The sequence below is a fragment of the Dipodascopsis tothii genome (assembly GCF_038497935.1).
Source record: "Dipodascopsis tothii strain CBS 759.85 unplaced genomic scaffold V1510scaffold_6, whole genome shotgun sequence".
Taxonomy (NCBI): Eukaryota; Fungi; Ascomycota; class Lipomycetes; order Lipomycetales; family Lipomycetaceae; genus Neoaidaea; species Neoaidaea tothii.
In genome coordinates, this window is record NW_027117990.1 from 232,150 (window position 1) to 248,361 (window position 16,212).

The following is a 16,212-nucleotide window of genomic DNA, read 5'->3' on the forward strand; positions in this document are numbered from 1 at the left end:
GCCGGTCTTGCGCGAGCACCAGCCAAACGCGGCGTCCACGCCCCTTCCCAAGCCCGTCGAGCCCACGTCAGAGATCACGCTCACACAGACGTCGCCGCAGCGCCGGTCGCTGCTCTGCGTCCGGCCGGTGCCAATTGACGCCGAGCTGCCCGCGCCCCGGCCTCTGCCCGAGCCTATCGATCTCTCGGACAGCGACGAGTTCGGCAGCATCGACGACTCGGACTTTCCGCCGGCCGACGACTTTCGCGAGATCGAGCGGTTCTCGTCCGTGCCGAGCTCGCCAAAGACGCCAGAGCGAACGCACGTCAACGACAGCATCTTCCTGTCGTCCAGCCCGCTCTTCATCTTGACGTCGTCCCAGGGCCTGCCCGACGACGCCGAGCCTGATCCGGAGCCGGCCACGCCGCAGGTCCGCAAAACGGCCGCCTCGCCGGCGTCTCAGCGGCCGCGCGACCGCTCGCTCCTGTGCATGGCCCGGCCCGCCCGCGCGGCCAATCTCAGTGCCGACAGCAGCATGTTTGACGTCAACGAGAGCTACGCAGCCGCGCTTCTGGACGCCGCCGAGCCGTTCGAGCTTGGTCCCAGCGGCCAGGTCTCGTCCGTGCCTGATCTGGCCGAGCCGCAGTCGCCGCGCGTGCCCACGACGCCGCCGCCCTCGCCGGCGTCGTCTGCTGGGTCTTTGGACGGCGATCTGGCGGTGGACGATGATCTGGCCGTGGACGATGATCTGGCGTTGGACGAGGATCTAATGGCGGACAGCGATCCGATGCTGGCCGGCGATCTGACAGCCGCCGAGCCTCAGCCGCCGGCTCCGTCTGCGCTTGAAGCAGCGGTGGAAGGGGCCCGGGGCGTTGCTGCTTGTCCAGGCGCCGTGGCTGCTCACATCGGCGCTGTTTCTGCCCGTCCAGAGTCCGCTCAGCTCGAGGACGTCCCCGCTCGTCCAGGGCCCCGCGCTCGCTCAGAAGCCGGTCCCGTCCGTGCCGAGGCTGCTGCTCGTTCGGACGCTGCTGTCGAGCCTGCCGTGCGTTCGCAGCCTGTGGCCCGTTCAGACGCTCATTCCCGGCCGGCTCCTGTCCCGTCCAAAGACGTCTCTGCTCGCCCAGAGCCGGCAGGCCGGTCAGAAACTGTTCCTGGCACGTCTACGGCTGTCTCCGCTCGCCCAGAGGCTGGTCGTGACCGCCCAGGACCCGATTCCGCGCGCTCAAAGGCAGCTTCTGCCCGGCCAGCTCCCTCTTCCCGTCCAGAAGTCTCTCCCCGTATAGAGCCGACCCGTCCAGAGCCCTCCGGCCGTCCAGAGTCCTCCGCCCGGCCAGCTGCCTCTCGCTCGGCGCCGGTTGCCGCTCGACCAGAGCCCTCGGCGCGTTCGGAGGCGCCCGCTGGTCTTCCGCCAGCTCCAGCCGCGCACGCTCCGCTGTTCGCGCCGGCCTCCACGCTGTCGGAATCTACCGGCTCTGTGTCTGCGTCTGCCCAGCCAGCGCCCGGCCCTGTCCGCGACTTGTCGCTGCCACCCCCGCCGCGTTCGCCGCCGGCCCAGGCCGCCGAGCGCACGTCGTCCGCCCCCTCCGCTCCCTCCGCACCGCTTCCGTCCGCCAAGCGGGCGAGCTCGCTGACGGCGCCGTTCAAACCCGTCGCGCCCAGCTCTGCCCGCGGCCGGCAGCGAGTTCCGCCGGCCAAAGCCAAGCCGGCCGAAGCCAAGCCGGCCGCCGTGTCCGGCCCGGTCTATCCCGTACCGGCGTCCGGGCCGTTCAAATACGACGAGTTCGGCCCCTGGACCGAGGAGGCCTACGATCTCTTCGGCATCTCACCGCCGTCATGATAGTTGCTACGATTTTGAGACCGCCGCGTCGCTCGCCTGTCGGGCGCCCTGTCCAGAAACAGTTTTCTATTCAAACAACGATTTTGTAGTCAAAACAATCACCAGAGCTGGGCTCTGCCGCGGGCGTGCGCGGACACGTATTAACAAGCATAACACATAAACGAGATCTCGCGGCCAAGGCGTCGGGGCCGGAGCAAGGCGCGCATTAGGGAATCGGCGGCGCAGGCAAACGAGTGTAGCAAGGAAAGATAGGGCCGGGGCCTAGGGGCGCGCGGCATAAAAATATAAGGAGCGTTCGTCACGGCGGTGAGTAGTTGGAGGGGCCAAAGGAGCGTGGAGCGTCGGGCGCGAGATCTTAACAAAATGCAGTGGTGGTACACGGGCTAGTGGCGGCGGCCGCGGAAGTCGCTGTAGCGCATCGAGCCGGCGCTGCGGGTGCGGCCGGTGAGCGCGGCGACGTCGTGGCGGCCGTCGCAGCACAGCCGCACGTTCTCGACGCCCTCGGCGTCCATGGCCTCGCGCTCGATCTCGGCCTCGCGCTCGTCGACGCTGTCGTAGCCGTCCTCGTTGGCCTCGTAGATGGGCCCGGTGTGGCGCTTGGCCGAGAACGCGTTCATCTGGGCGCGCAGGGGGACGGCGCTGGCGCGGGCGCGGTGGGCGAAGGGCGCGGCGGGCCGGGCGGGCCCGTTGAGCACGTTCAGCGGCTCCTGGGGCGCGCGCATGAGGAGGAAGGACAGGGACTGGGTCAGCAGGGTCGGGCGCGCACTTACGCTCAGCCACGTGTCGTGGCGCTCCCGCGTCGGGCAGGTGACCTGGATCGACCGCGTCGGCGTCACGATGAGCAGGCTCTTGTGGTACAGCCCCGGCGGGTACGGGTTGTCGTCGGGCACGACGCGGACCTCCTCGATCGGCGCGGACTTGGCGCGCACCTCGCCGCCGGCCGCGGGGTTCTTCTCGCTCCAGTAGAGCGTGCGCGTGTAGGGGTGGACCCAGAAGTAGCGCTTGTGCCGCTTGGCCGAGAACGCCTGGCGGCCGCGCTTGCGCGTGTACTTGTAGAGGTACTCGCCGATCATGGTCTGCGTGATGGCCTGGATCATGCGCGCGTCGGCGTGCGGCCCGCGCTTCTCGTCGGCGTCCGCAAAGACGTCCCGGGGGCCGCTCAGCGTGGACGAGAGCCGCTGCGACGGCGACGTCGTCGCCGGCGTCTCGGCCTCGGTCGACCGCAGGCTCTGCGACTGCACGTACGTCGACTCGGACCGGTGCTCGGCGTCGGCCTCGCGGTCGACGTGGCTGCGGTAGCCGTCCGAGATGATCTCGGACGAGATGATGCGCGCGGTGCCAAAGTCCTCCTCGGCGGGCACCTCGAGCGCGTCGTGCGAGTGCTGCTCGAGCGTCAGGTCCGTGGTGTTGGGCAGCGCCTGGAACGCGGGCTGGAACCCGAGCTGCGGCCCGCCGGCGAGGGGGTCGAGGATGCCCGACGACGCGCCGGAGGCGTGCGACGGCTGGTACTCGGCCTCGGCCTCGTCGTACATAGTGTCCATGATTTCCGTCTGCGCCAGGTCGGCCACCTCGTGCGCGTCGAACGACAGCACGCCGGCGCTGAAGCGCGGCCGGTCGGCGTCGGCGCCGGCCACGTCGAGCGCCGTGTCGGCCACGTCGAGCGCGGGCCGCGGCGCGGTCGCCGTCGCGTCCGACGCGGCGCTGTCGCGCGCCTCGGCCGACGGCCGGGCCGCCAGCGGCGACCCGCCGTGCGTGGCCAGCGCCGACCGGCTGCGCTGCTCGACCGGCGTCGGCACGTCTGCGTCGAACAGCGTGGCCGACTGGCCGACGTCGACGGCCGCGGCCTGCGTGTTGATGGTCGGCACGCCGCTCGGCCCGGCCGACGCCGTGCTCTTGAACGACTCCTGCGACGACCGCGCGATCGCCGCCGAGATCGCCGCCAGGCTGCCCGGCTCGGCGGCGGCCGCCGGCTGGCTGACGACCGACGCCTCCGTGACCGAGTGCGTCCTGCTGCTGTAGTCGTGGACCTCGACCGAGTGCTCGAACCGGCTGCCCGACGACTCGGTCGACGCGATCGAGCCGAGCGAGTTGGCCGGCTGGTGGCCGGGCAGCACGGCCGGCGCCGGCACCGCGTCCAGGATCGGGCCGGCCTCGTTGTCCGAGCCGTCGAGGTCGCCGGGCTTGAACACGCCGTCGACGGTCGTGAACGTCGTCTGCGCGGTGTATTCGTCCACGGTCGTGTCCGCCGTGGCCGCGGACGCGTCCGCGGCCACGTCCACCCGCGCCGTGTCGTCGTCCTCGTCGTTGGACGCGCCGCTCGAGCTCATCCGCTCGCTCTTGCTCAGGTACGAGTTGCGGTAGTTGGACGAGCCCGACGTCATGTAGCTCAGCCGGTTCAGGCCAAACTCCTCCGACAGCGGCAGCGGCACCATGTAGTCGCTGTTGCGGTTGCGACGCGTGTTGCGGTCGGCCACGCCGTCGCTGCCGTCGCCGTCAAAGTCCTCGGTCATGGTGCCCATCTCGCGCGTGCTGGCCGTCGCCCGCGGCGTGCCCGCCCGCCGCGGCAGGCCCGCCAGCGGCGACACGAGCGACGTCGTCGAGCCCGCGCGCACCGGCGTCGTCGCGCCCGACCCCGCCGGGCTGCCGCCCAGGCCCTGCCGGCCCAGCTCGTCGTACAGCGGGTTGGCCGGGCCGAAGCTGCCGCTGTCGCGCTTCATGCGCAGCGTGCCGCGGCTCACGCGCGACCGCAGCAGGTTCGTGCCCATGATCTCGTTGTCGTCGTCGGTCTCGACGTACGACATGGCCGCCGACGGCGGCCGCAGCACAAAGTCCGCCGACGACAGCGACGACTGGTTGCGCTGGTGCGTGAACTTGGGCGAGAACTCGGTCTCGGTGGCGAAGGCCTCGTCGTCGCGGTCGCGGTCGCTCTCCGGCTCGGCCAGCGACTCGGCGCCGGTCTTGTAGTCGTCCGTGTCGGCGCCGCTGCGGACGACGTCGTCGTCGCTGGTCATCATGTCGTGGGCGGTCTCGAAGCCCTCGTTCTCGGTCTCGGTCGTGGTCGACTTGACGCTCTGCGACAGCACGCCGTCCGCCGGCGACTCGGCCACCGACGCCATCGACCCGGTCGACGACTTGGCGATCGGCACGCCCGCCGGCCCCGGCGTGCCCGTCGGCGTGCCGTTGAACGTCTCCCAGTTGACGTCGGCGTCGGCGCCGTCCTCGTCGGGCTCGGACGAGATCCGGATCTGCGACCGCCGGTTGCCGGCGCCGAGCAGCGTGCCGGCGCGGCGCTGCGCCGACACCGACCGGAACTTCTTGGGCGCGATGCCCTTGCCGCCGGGGCTGGCGCGGGCGGCCTCGAGCTCCTCCTGGAGGTCCGAGATCGCCCGGCGCAGCTCCATCTTCTCGGTCTTCTCGCGGTGGATGTTCGTGCGCAGGTTGGTGATGGTGCGGTGCGCGTGCGCCAGCGACGTCTTGAGCGTCTCGCTCTCGAGGCCGGCGTGGTGCGCCGGCGTGCCCTTGATCGGCGACCGCGGCGGCGAGACGTCCGGCGTGTTGATCTGGTCGTCCGAGTAGTCGTCCTGGATCATGTGGAACTCGGCCAGGTCCGCCGCCGTCAGCGCCGCGCTGAACGCGCCCGCCGCCGGCCGCGACTCGAGCTCCTCGCTCAGCTTGTCGACGACCGACTGCAGCCGCTCGTTCTCGACCCGGACCAGGCTGGCCGACTTCTCGTGCTGGGCGAGCTCGCCGTCGTAGCGGTGCTTGGCCTCGTCCAGGTCCGCCGCGAGCTCCTGCTCCTTGACCTTGGCGCTCTCGAGCAGGTCCGTCTGGTCCGCGTACTCCTTGGCGAGCTTGGAGTAGTCCAGCCCGAGCTTGGCGTTGCTCTCGGCCGCGGCCTTGAGCTCGGCCTGCAGCTCCTGCAGCCGCACCTCGAGGTTCCAGTTCTCCTCCTTGAAACGGTCTGCGTCAGACGGCCCCACCGGTCCACGTACCCTCCGACTCCTCAAAGTGCCGCGCGCGCGACTCGAGGCCCTCGACCAGGCTCTCCAGCTGCGCCCGGCCCGCCTCGGCCTCCTTGAGCTTGTCGTCCTTTTCGGCCACGAGCGTCTGCATGCGCCGGCACTCGGCCAGCAGGCCCTGCCCGACGTCGTTGATGAACTTGAGGTCGCGCTGCCGCGGCAGCATGTTCAGCTGCTTGCGCTGCAGCGTCGTCTTGACCGGCGACGCCGTGCCGTCCGCCGCCAGGTACGACGCGTTCGTGTCCTGCCGTCAGCGCGCCCCCCCGCCCCGTACCTTTGTCGCCAGCGACGCCGTCTTGGACGCCGCGAACAGCCGGTTGCTCTCCTGCGTCAGATCATTGTAGTCCTTCTCAAAGTCCTCCAGCTGCCGCAGCAGGTCGTCCGCCTCCGGGTTCACGTTCTCGTTCTCGTCGTTGAGCTGGGTCAGGATCTGCTCGCTGAACTTGCGCAGCGACTGCTCGAGAACCGACGTCGACCGCAGCCGCTCGTTAACCGAGTCCAATTGGGCCTTGAGAATATCCGTCCTGGACATCGCGCCCGATTCTTCAGCCGCCCGTGGCTGTGTCAGGCCACCCTCCGCGTGTCTCCGCGGCTCCGTTTGCCTGGCTGTCGCGTCCACCTGGCCGTCAGTGCTGTCCGCGCGCTGTTCGGCTTCTTGCGGCCGCAAGTCGCCGCGCGGCAATCCGCCATCCGCGCCCGCCAATCGCCTACCTCGTCGCCCGTATGCCACCAGACCAGGCCTGATGCGTCCGATGCGCGTAGTCCACCAGTAGCCGGTGGAGTAGAGAGACCGGGGGGGGGTGGAAAAAAATATATGCAAATTCCACACGGCGTGTACCAAACAGCCTGGGCACCTGATGTTTTTTCTCTGCGCTCTGTGTGCCCCGTTATCCCTAAAATAAAACTGGCGATGCATACTAAATGGCACCCACTGTGTTTGTTAGATTGTTTACGGTTGCTCAATCAGGGAATGCTGTGGCCCTGCGCGGTAGGGTAAAGGGCTTAGGCGTGCGATTTTGTGCCTGAGCAGGGTAAAGTCACAGCTGCTCTTGTGAATAAAACATTGCTGGCTGCATCTGGACTAGCTCAAGGGCGGCATTCTCGCCGAACGCGGCCGACGTTCAGGGGCGCTGGCGCGAAAAAAAGATGTGGACGAGTCCGGAATCGAACCGGAGACCTTTCGCATGCGAAGCGAACGCGATAACCAACTACACTACACGCCCTGGATGCGAGAAAAGGCCGCCGATGGCGATAAACGGAGCGCGGCGCGGCCGCGGCGCGGCCGCGGCACGGGCGCGGCGCGGCCGCCGGGCGGACCGCCGGCGCGCCGCGCGTAGCGACCGCCGGCCGACCGTCATTTTAACGTCTCCTGGCGCGTAGCCGAGCCAGGGAGTGTGCCGACTGCGACACCGGGCGTCGCGGCTGGCCGGCGTGTGACCGCGGGCGATCCGCGTGCCATCCGCGCGCCCCGCCGCAGACGCGCACACCGCCGCCGGCGCGCCCCGCCGGCGCTGTCGAGCACGGTGTTCTGTATTGCGAACCGGCTCGCGTCGGCTGCGCGAAACCGGGTCCGTGGATCGCAGCACGAACCTCGTCTATGTACATCCCACGTCTAGGCGCAGGCAGCGTCTCCCCAACAATGCTCACGGCCTGCCATTGTTCTCGCCGCCCGCGGCCTCGGCACCGCCGGCCTCGTCACCGCCCGCTTCCCCTGAACCGCCCTCGCGCTCGTTCTCCCGTTCCCGCTTCCGCCGGTTGGCTTTTTTGACCTGGTTGGCCTTGCGCCGCTTCAGCAGGTCGATTTTCTTCCCCCGGTAGCTCTCGTCCGGGTTCTCCCTGAACTGCAGCTCCTCGGCCATCTTGCGCCGGGCGATTCGCCGGTTCTGCTCCCGCGACCGTGTCGCCTGCGACTCCACAATGAGCCCGGTGGGAACGTGTCGCAGCTGCACCTTCGAGTTGGTCTTGTTGATCTTCTGGCCGCCGTTGCCACTGCCGGTCAGCCCCGCCGCACGCGCCGACTCACCCGCCCTTGATGAACACCTCCTCGATTTCGTCCTCGTTGATGGCCGGCCGCGGGGGGAGATGGCTGGCCTTCTTGGCCAGCGCCGTTGTCAGACTGAGAGGCCGCGTCGCCGCGGCCCTTGGCGTGGACCAGCCCCTGCCGACAGCACCGGCCGATCCCGTGCCCAGCAGTCTGGGCACTGCCAGAAGCAGCCCGGCCGATGCGCGGCCCGTAAAGCGTACAAGCATCGTGACGACGTGTGATGGGCGTGGACGCCGACGCCGATTTGTGTAGTTAAACCTCCCAGCTCAGCCTCCTGCGCCCACTGAGCCACGCAGCAACGCCGCCCGGCGCATCCACGGATGGCCCGCGTCTGGCGGCCGATGGCCAGCAGATGCGATCCCCGTCGTCCGGCGGTCCGGCGCAGACGGCCCATACAGTGGACGCCTGCGTAGTCGAGCGGCGCGGCCGCGCAGGTCTATGCACCGCCACAGCTATTGATCTGCAGTCTACGCGTCTACACGGCATCCATCGGCGCCGGCCGCGCCACGCGCGCCCGCTGTGTGTCCGCCAGCCGCTGTCGCGTGCTGCGGTGCTTCCGCTGTGCTTCCGCCGGCCGCCGCCGTGGTTCCGCGGACCGCTGCGGCGCCCACCGGTCTCGCCACGCCGTCGCCGTGAGATTGGCCGAAACAGGTGACGGCGGAGCGTGCCCGGACTCCCGCTACGCGTCTGAGCGTAGCCCGCCGGATGTCTCGGCTACCGCGGTACACGATCGGATGGTCCCGACCGTACTGGCACGGCCGTGCGCCATAGTGCGTCCGTCCAAAGCTATGAAGGCATAGCGCAGCGGCCGTCTGCCCTCACCAGCAGCCCACCGACCCGCCATGGCTGATCTTCCGGCGAAAACGTCTCTGGCCCACCGCTCCCTCCGGCGCCGGCCGCGCGCCCGGACTTCCGCGCGTGCCGGTGCTTTTCGCTGGTCACCAGAAACTCGCTTGTCAGAAAAGTCACACAATGGGTTTAGCCCGGCGCGCTAGCGGCCATGAACACCGCACTACTGCACGCTAATGGGCGGACGGGATCGACGAACACCAAATAGGGCCAAACTCGAACGGCAGCTGGCCGCCGTACGGCGGCTCTCTGGCACGGTCCGCGCGGCCAGCGGCCGTGCTGGCCAGCCCGAACGGCCAGCAGCGAGCTCGAACAAGGAGCGCGACCGGGCCGAGCGAGCCGGTCGTGTGCGCTCGGGCGCGACCGCACGCCCAGCCTTCTGCAGGCCTCAGCCGTCGCAGCCGGACGCCGGGCGAGCTACGGCAGCCACACGGGTGCGTCTGCCGCTGGAACAGATGATGTGCAGGTGCTGCAGCGGTGGCGGGGACAGGCACCGCGTGGAGCTGGCGTTGCAATTTGCTGTGCATGTTCCGAAAGTTCCGAGCAGCCAACAGCAAACTGTGCCAGTCGCGCATTTCGGCAACACGCTGTCACATCGCCAGCGAACTCTGTAGAACAATACAGCTCGTCTGCCCGACACGGCTAGGCGGGCGCGATGGACTAATGCTCGGCGGGTGGCCATCGGGAGCCGCAGAAAGCTTGCACAAGCAGCCAGCCCGGCGGCACCGCTCTCCGACTGACATCATCGGCCGCTCTGTGCACGCGGCACACAAAGGCCGCCGTCCGATCGGCCACCACGGCGCACGCCGGACGCTATAGCCGCCGGCATCTTTGGTATATAATGCTCTGCCGGCGCGCATGGGACGCCGTCCACACCCGCGGCTGCCTCGAGCCTGTCCACCGACACCACTCTGACTGCACCACCATGAGCGGCTACCCAACGAAGCCGGCCAAGCGGCCGAACCCGATCGCGTTTCTGCAGCGGCTCAAGTACCAGTACTACATCACGTTCCCGCTGTACGTCATGACGCCGATGGAGCGTCTTGTGCTGAGTACGTAGCTGCGCTGCCCGGCTAACGCCAGACACGTTTGTCGCGATCTGTCTAGGGCTGCTGACGACGACAATCTACCTGTACTTTCCGACGCAGCTGCGGCGGCTGTTTGTGCGGGCGTACTACTACTGCACGGGCATGGACACGGAGTCGTCGGCGTTCCTGAGCAGCCTGCTGTCGCCGTTTGCGATCGCGTCGTCGCCGGCAAACTACGCCGAGTACTGATCTCGGCGCGCAGCGCGCGCCTGCGTCACGGCGATGCGACGTCTGTATGGTAGCGGACTGGAGTCTTGGTTCTGTACAAAATGAGGATTTGGTTATTTTACGAATGGCGCTGCGGCATTGCTTGCCGGAGCCGAGTGGGCGCGGGGAGTCGAGAACTCGACGGCGAGTCCCAACCACATGGCGGCGAGGCAGCGTGCCATCACGTGCACAGGGTGGATGGTTCCCCCAGCTGTCTCGTGACATGTACGGACGTAATTACAATTGAGGGCCGTGCGGCAGACTGAAACATACAGAGACAAAATAAACAAAAACACTTTTGGACCGCGTCCGACGCTACTCGTCGTCCTCGGTCTTGGACTTCTTGGACTTCTTCTTCTTCTTCTTCTCGCCGTCGTCGTCCTTCTTGGGCGACTCGGTGGCCACGGCCTCCTCCTCGTCGCGCTTGCGCTTCTTCTCCTTCTTCTCCTTCTTCTCCTTCTTCTTCTTCTTCTTCTCGGCCTCGTCGTCCGAGTCGGCGTCGCTGTCGGCCTTGTCGGCCGCGGGGGTCTCGGGCTCGATCTCCTTGATCAGGCCGTTCGAGGGCGCCTCGGTCTCGGCCTCCTGGTTGTTGCCCGAGAGGTCGACGTACGAGTCCTTCCACGACGCCGGCGTGTTCTCCTGCACGCGGCCGTACTTGTCGAGCTTGCCGTCCGTCTTGAGCTTCTTCTTCTCAAGCGCGGTCGGGCCCAGGCCCCAGCGGCGCGGGTACGTGTCGCGCTCCATGATGCAGCGCTTGACCTTGGCGACGACGCCGTGGTCGCACGTGGTGAGCTCGACGGTCGACATCTGCGCGATGCCGAGCGCGATGGCCTCGCCCTTGGTCGTCATCAGCACGACCTCCTCGTTGAGCTCGATGCCGGCCTCGTAGCGCAGCAGACCGGGGATCATCAGCTTGGCGCCGTAGCACACGGCGTTGACCGCGCTGTCCTTGACCACGATGCGCTTGTACGTCGTCAGCAGCGACTCGAGCGGGCGGATCACGCGGCGCAGGTACGCCTCGTCGCGCGTGTTCTCGTACACCCACTGCGCGTCGAGCACGTCATGCAGCGTCACCAGGTTGTCGTTCTCGCCCATCGCTCCCGAGCGCACTCGCCGCAGCTCCTGCATGTGGCCGCCGACCTCCAGCAGCAGACCGAGGTGCACGCACAGCGTACGCATGTAGGTGCCGGCCTCGCAGCTGACCCAGAAAATGCCGAGCTTGCGCTCGTTGTCGAACTCGATCAGCTTCGAGTCGTGGATGGTTCTGACACGCAGCTGGCGCTTGACCGCCGAGATGAGCGGCGGGCGCTGGAACAGCGCGCCCGTCAGCGTCTCGAGCGTGCGCTCCAGCTGCTTCTCCTCGGCCAGGACGTCGTGCAGTCTCAGGACGCACACATACTCCTTACCGGCACCCTGCTGCGACTTCACCAGACGGGTGGCACGGTCAATGCAAACAATGAGACAGCCAGTGACCTTGGGGTCAAGGGTGCCGCTGTGGCCGGTCTTCTCGACCTTGAGGATGCGCTTCACCCACGCGACCACCTCGTGACTCGACGGGTTGCTGGGCTTGTCGAGGTTGATGACACCACTGCTGACGTACGACTTGAGGTCTCTGTTGAGGGGCGTGGAGCCGCTGATTCCGTTAGTACTGTCCGCCCTGGCGTGATCCGGCACCGCGCGGCCGCTGCGCGCGACCCGCAGCCAGGCTTGGCCGCCCGAGTCGAGCGCCCATAGCAGCCGCCGGTCCGCTCCGTCCGATCGCTACTAACCTAGGAATGGGAGTGTAGTGGCCTGCAATTCTGTCAGCAGCTGTTCCTCTTCCTGCGGCCGTCGCCGCCCCGCTCGCCGCACTTACCCGTCCGCACAAGCAGCTTGTCGTAGTTCTTCAGCAGCAGAGGCCACTCCGACGTGTCCACCGACGAACTGACGTTCTCGGGCTTGATCATGTACTCCGAATCGTTCTTCGATGTGCTTGCCATTGTTGCTAGATATTTGACTTTCTTCTGCACTCAAAGGCTCGTCAATCGGTACTGAATGCTGGATATTCCGTCTGACCGCCTTTCACTTGAAAGTCGTCAACCGGCCACCAAAAAAGAGATCACTCAAGAGATTTGGAGATCAAAGAGATCTGAGTCGTTCAAGGGATGGAAAGGATCAATACAAATTAACCCGTCAATCCGTTGAATCGCTGAATCGATCTTCCGTTCCGTTGTGATGTTTGATTTGAAGGATGAATTTTTTTCTTTTGGTATGAAAAAATTTCGACGTCTTGATCTAACGACGAAGCAAATTTTTTTTAAGGTTAGGGCTACACGCTTGTCGCTCGACACGGTATGCAGTACGCGCACGGGCGAGACAACTGCAAGCCGTGCATCAGGGCCGCCGGTGAGGCTCGCAAGGCCGCGGCCTTGCCGGCAGAGCGGATAGCCACGTAGAGCTCACACGCGTCCGCCAGCCTTTCCGGTGGCCGCTTGCGGCCGAATCGGCACTGACGAGACCACAACCTGCCGGCCACACGCAGCTGCTACAGCTCAAGATGAATCAATCGAACCAACTCCATTATGCGATGTAAATGCTATTTAACCACCAAGTCTCTGGCCGCGTCCCCAGCGGAATGACATGTTCGACGAGGGCGACGACGTCGACGACGACGTCGAGTGACCCGTGGCCGGCGCGCTGGGGGCGCTGCGGCGGGCCTGCTCGCCGGGGAAGAAGGCACTGCCGTACGAGCGAGTGTCCGTACGCGGGCCAGTGGTTCTTCCAGTGCCCGGCGACCAGCTGCCGGGCAGTAGGCGCTTGAGCCACGGCGGCGCCAAAGCCCAGCGACTCGGCGGCAGCGCGTTGCCAGACGGGCCCTGGCGCTTGTCCAGGCGCCAGTACAGAAACGCGGCAGCAATGCCGGTCGCGGCGATGAGCGCTGCATCCGGACCCGAGACCAGGAGATTGTACACAATCATGACGGCCGGCAGATACTTGGCCTTGAACTGGAAGCCGAAGTAGAACTGCACGATGCGGTCCGGGGTCTCCTGCGACCACGTGAACGTCATGGCAGTCAACAGCGGAGCCGAGTACACGGCCGCTCCAGTGAAGACGTTCAAACCCTAGCCAGTTAGCGTCATCCTCGGCAGTCCGAGAGCAAAGCAACAGCAGAAAGACCCGGGGCCCGAGTCTACGGAATGTAGGCTGCCACATCCGTACCACCGGCAGACGTGCTGTCGGCTGTATGGATGCAACAGCCACGATTCCAGCATAGGATACCCTTTATACGAATGATTGATTGAGGAAGGATACCCTATACTGGACTTGATCTTCTCCATCACCAGAACCCAGAGATCTATAGAACAGAAGTATCCTGAGGCAGAAACAGGAGTTTCTCGGCCACACACAGGTCTCTGCTGCTGCGATGCTAGACGAAATGTACTTACCACGATGATTGTGCCGAGAAAGACGACGTAGTAGAGGTAATCGGCCGTGGCCCGCGAGAACTTGTCGTTCTCAAGGTCCTTGCTGTACGTGTACAGCATGTACGCGTCCATGAACTTCGAGATAGGCGACCCCCCGCCGATGACGAAGAAGGCCGTGACCGGCCGCCATATCTGAGCCCGATAGATCACGTACGGCCAAAAATTGACCAGGTACGACGGATTGACCACATGCAGCAGTCCTCCGAAAACCGTCGCCAGTGAGCCGAACAGGAATGTTCTGGTCACTGGGGCCACCGACCGAACAAAGCTTTGTTGGTTAGCAGACCTGGTGCGGATTTGTTGGCGAAGAGCAAAGGGAAAAAATTTGCCCGCTTTATAGCCATACGTACTCTATCAATTCGTTTGCCATGGTTTGCTTGATCTCCGAAAGTGCCTGAACCCTAACAATTGCCGGACAGTCCTGTTGTCGGTGCAGATGTCAACAGAGCAAACCAGACTCGGCTGGCAGTCCACTGGAACGATGAAACAAGAGCCCGGCGTGGATGGCGCGGAACAATGATGACAGTCTGGTCTCGACGATGGAAGATTGAAGAAAGCGTGGATGGGGACACCTAGTAGCGCGCACGATTAGTGATTTAGGGGTTGGGCTAGGGCTTTCTCGTCATGCACACCTGTGTAGGGTTTGACGCGGCTGGTGTGTTAGGGCAACGCAGCGCGTGCGGCTCGCGCTCCGCACAACTGCATCCGCACACGCGTACTGCTAGTCGGGGCCTCACCGCTGTAGCGCGAACGCTCTGGTGGGCGCGTCGGGCCCCTGTCGTGCCCGTCGACAGGCTTCCGACGGTGCCGCACTCAGTTTGAGCGCAGGGCAGCCCTGATAGCACGGCGCCGGTGCCATCGCCGACCGGCTGGCAGATAACTAGCACCGGCAGCGAGCCACTGACGGCCGGCGCCTCGTATATCTTTCCGGCGCAGTGCACCGCGCTGGGCGCACTAAATTGGCGCAGAGCCGTGTGCGGAAACCTGCATAGCCGCAGGCCCACAATATACTTGCCGAAAATAGAGAAGAGCTCATTACGGTCCCTTCTGGCCGGTTCCTGGCCGGGAGACCTGCTCAGTGCGCCGGCGCTAGCCCGCCGGCTGCGCGGACTGGCTTGGCGGGACGATAGCATCGGCGATGCGCTGCGCGGATTGGGCGCCCTAGCAGTGGTTGCGCCTGGCCCGGCTGGGGACGCAGGTGCGTCGGCGGCCGACGGCGATAGCACCCATTTTTGGACGGCGAGGCGGGGAGGCCGTTTCGGCCCATGAGCACAGGTTCCCTACCGCGCAGGCATGGCGCAGGCCTGACCTGGGGCGTAATGGCGCGCGCTCATCGGCCGCACGGCTCGGGAACGCCACCGATCGGCGGCCTAGTGTGGGCGCTCAGCGCACGGCCTTGTACGGGGGTGCGCAACTGCGGCGGTGGCTACATGCAGCGCGCGGTTTCTGCAGTAGCGACAACGGGCTGTGTGCGCCACGGTGAGTCGAGTGGCTGCTGCCAAGTCTACGCAAGGCGCTGCTGCCGACGTCGCCTGAGAATTGTGGCGTCCGTCGAGCGTGTCAGGACGTGTTCTAGGAGGCATGTGCGGATGCAATTGCGAGGAGGCAAGGGTGTGGCATCTATCCGACGCTATCCGGCGCGGTATCACTTATCTTAGACTGCTGTCAATCGAGGCGGAGTGTCCGCACTGCGCGGCCGCTCGGGGCAGTATCAGCATATTCACTTGATGAGCACCAGCTATCTAGACCGGGGACGCAATTTCAACTAGTGCGGCTCAGCAATAAACTTTCTGGGCGGTCACGGCATCTTGGTCGCAGGACTCGGGGTAGAGGCGCACTGGAATAGCAGCGCGATACGCCGCTTGGCTGTTGTCAGCGGAAGACGCCGTGGCTCGGCAAGCCACCGGGCACCTCGGCAAGCTGCCGGCCGGCAGGTGGCGCACGGCGCCAGTCAGCCGCAGGCAACCCCACAGGGATGCCTCGTCGCCAGATCTCGAGACCCCGTGGGTCGATATGGAACCTAGAAGCACGCCCGGTCGTCGGCGCATTGCCGTTAACTGCAGTCACCTGCCTTTAACTGCCAAAGAGCCGAGAGTTAGAAAGTCACTTGTTGGGCGCGGTCGAGGGGGCCTGGCCAAGCTGCTGACCGGGCCCTATGCTAGCTCAAGCGGGCAGCGTGTGAAAATTTTATTACTCCGCAACAGGGCAGTATCTACCGACAGCCACCGTGGTATTTCTGGCGACTGTCAAATGCAATAATTTGGCACCCCATTCCCAACTAAAGAGAAATCGCGCGAAAAAAACCGGCCTATCCTCCGCGATGGTTCGGGTTGTCTATTCTTTGTAAATCTCAGCTCGGCCGCCTCGTGCGATCTCTGGCGATTAGAGACCGGAGTCCAGCTGATAGCATAGGGGGTACCGGCGACGGGCGGCTGGAATACGGCGACAAACCTTGTGACGTAGTTAGGCAGAGAGGTTAAGGTTGCGGCTTGCCCATTGTGTAAATTAACTTCCCGAAGTGGGCGCAAATTAGCGCGGTGCGTGCTAGTGCGCGGACGGGAACTAACTGAGAACAGGTAGCAGTGGCGTCTGCCGGTCACGGTGGCTTGACGCACGGCGCTCATCAAGCCACACTCGCAGGTTCCTGGCCGGTCGCGCCGGACCAGCGCCGTGCATGGCGTCGGCCCAGTCTCGGCGAGGTGGCGGCAGGCGCCGTGCGGCCCGG

At 65.7% G+C, this 16,212-nt stretch overlaps 6 protein-coding genes and 1 non-coding gene across 7 annotated transcripts; 2 read left to right on the forward strand and 5 right to left on the reverse strand.

The window, feature by feature from the left end:
• Positions 1-486: 486 nt before the first annotated feature.
• V1510DRAFT_412632 (uncharacterized protein) lies at positions 487-1,917 on the forward strand. Its single transcript, XM_066933106.1, has one exon. It carries the CDS (start codon positions 515-517, stop codon positions 1,814-1,816), a length of 1,302 nt encoding a protein of 433 aa, XP_066790531.1. The 5' UTR covers positions 487-514; the 3' UTR covers positions 1,817-1,917.
• Positions 1,868-6,700, reverse strand: V1510DRAFT_390826 (uncharacterized protein). Its single transcript, XM_066931763.1, has 5 exons — positions 6,110-6,700; positions 5,809-6,079; positions 3,601-5,777; positions 2,587-3,427; positions 1,868-2,556 (listed from the first exon to the last, which is right to left on the reverse strand). Exons 1-5 carry the CDS (start codon positions 6,365-6,367, stop codon positions 2,078-2,080), a joined length of 4,026 nt encoding a protein of 1,341 aa, XP_066790532.1. The 5' UTR covers positions 6,368-6,700; the 3' UTR covers positions 1,868-2,077.
• A 284-nt stretch (positions 6,701-6,984) lies between these two features.
• Positions 6,985-7,058, reverse strand: V1510DRAFT_t53. Its single transcript has one exon. It is a non-coding gene; the product is annotated as a tRNA-Ala (tRNA).
• Positions 7,059-7,345: 287 nt separating this feature from the next.
• On the reverse strand, positions 7,346-8,388 carry V1510DRAFT_374593 (RF-1 domain-containing protein). Its single transcript, XM_066931530.1, has 2 exons — positions 7,859-8,388; positions 7,346-7,824 (listed from the first exon to the last, which is right to left on the reverse strand). Exons 1-2 carry the CDS (start codon positions 8,083-8,085, stop codon positions 7,479-7,481), a joined length of 573 nt encoding a protein of 190 aa, XP_066790533.1. The 5' UTR covers positions 8,086-8,388; the 3' UTR covers positions 7,346-7,478.
• A 1,048-nt stretch (positions 8,389-9,436) lies between these two features.
• Positions 9,437-10,172, forward strand: V1510DRAFT_305849 (uncharacterized protein). The gene is made up of 2 exons (XM_066930712.1): positions 9,437-9,780; positions 9,812-10,172. Exons 1-2 carry the CDS (start codon positions 9,570-9,572, stop codon positions 10,003-10,005), a joined length of 405 nt encoding a protein of 134 aa, XP_066790534.1. The 5' UTR covers positions 9,437-9,569; the 3' UTR covers positions 10,006-10,172.
• Positions 10,080-12,309, reverse strand: V1510DRAFT_412645 (pseudouridine synthase). Its single transcript, XM_066933107.1, has 3 exons — positions 11,879-12,309; positions 11,793-11,814; positions 10,080-11,656 (listed from the first exon to the last, which is right to left on the reverse strand). The coding sequence occupies exons 1-3, from the start codon at positions 12,000-12,002 to the stop codon at positions 10,339-10,341; spliced, it is 1,464 nt and encodes a 487-aa protein (XP_066790535.1). The 5' UTR covers positions 12,003-12,309; the 3' UTR covers positions 10,080-10,338.
• Positions 12,310-12,554: 245 nt separating this feature from the next.
• V1510DRAFT_305938 (Der1-like family-domain-containing protein) lies at positions 12,555-14,142 on the reverse strand. Its single transcript, XM_066930713.1, has 4 exons — positions 14,120-14,142; positions 13,838-14,059; positions 13,449-13,755; positions 12,555-13,124 (listed from the first exon to the last, which is right to left on the reverse strand). Exons 2-4 carry the CDS (start codon positions 13,855-13,857, stop codon positions 12,603-12,605), a joined length of 849 nt encoding a protein of 282 aa, XP_066790536.1. The 5' UTR covers positions 13,858-14,059; positions 14,120-14,142; the 3' UTR covers positions 12,555-12,602.
• Between the last annotated feature and the right edge of the window lie 2,070 nt (positions 14,143-16,212).

Excerpts from the sequence above, each read along its gene's own strand:
- V1510DRAFT_412632 (XM_066933106.1), top strand. The coding sequence starts at position 515 with ATGTTTGACGTCAACGAGAGCTACGCAGCCGCGCTTCTGGACGCCGCC.
- V1510DRAFT_390826 (XM_066931763.1), bottom strand. The coding sequence starts at position 6,367 with ATGTCCAGGACGGATATTCTCAAGGCCCAATTGGACTCGGTTAACGAG. Across the intron at positions 5,778-5,808 it reads GCACTTTGAGGAGTCGGAGG|ACCGTTTCAAGGAGGAGAAC; the intron begins GTACGTGGACCG and ends CGTCTGACGCAG. Across the intron at positions 2,557-2,586 it reads GCCACGACACGTGGCTGAGC|TCCCTGTCCTTCCTCCTCAT; the intron begins GTAAGTGCGCGC and ends CTGCTGACCCAG.
- V1510DRAFT_374593 (XM_066931530.1), bottom strand. The coding sequence starts at position 8,085 with ATGCTTGTACGCTTTACGGGCCGCGCATCGGCCGGGCTGCTTCTGGCA. Across the intron at positions 7,825-7,858 it reads GAGGTGTTCATCAAGGGCGG|TGGCAACGGCGGCCAGAAGA; the intron begins GTGAGTCGGCGC and ends GCTGACCGGCAG.
- V1510DRAFT_305849 (XM_066930712.1), top strand. The coding sequence starts at position 9,570 with ATGCTCTGCCGGCGCGCATGGGACGCCGTCCACACCCGCGGCTGCCTC. Across the intron at positions 9,781-9,811 it reads GATGGAGCGTCTTGTGCTGA|ACACGTTTGTCGCGATCTGT; the intron begins GTACGTAGCTGC and ends GGCTAACGCCAG.
- V1510DRAFT_412645 (XM_066933107.1), bottom strand. The coding sequence starts at position 12,002 with ATGGCAAGCACATCGAAGAACGATTCGGAGTACATGATCAAGCCCGAG. Across the intron at positions 11,815-11,878 it reads CAAGCTGCTTGTGCGGACGG|GCCACTACACTCCCATTCCT; the intron begins GTAAGTGCGGCG and ends ACAGAATTGCAG. Across the intron at positions 11,657-11,792 it reads CACTACACTCCCATTCCTAG|CGGCTCCACGCCCCTCAACA; the intron begins GTTAGTAGCGAT and ends TAACGGAATCAG.
- V1510DRAFT_305938 (XM_066930713.1), bottom strand. The coding sequence starts at position 13,857 with ATGGCAAACGAATTGATAGA. Across the intron at positions 13,756-13,837 it reads ATGGCAAACGAATTGATAGA|CTTTGTTCGGTCGGTGGCCC; the intron begins GTACGTATGGCT and ends TAACCAACAAAG. Across the intron at positions 13,125-13,448 it reads TTCTCGGCACAATCATCGTG|GGTTTGAACGTCTTCACTGG; the intron begins GTAAGTACATTT and ends CTAACTGGCTAG.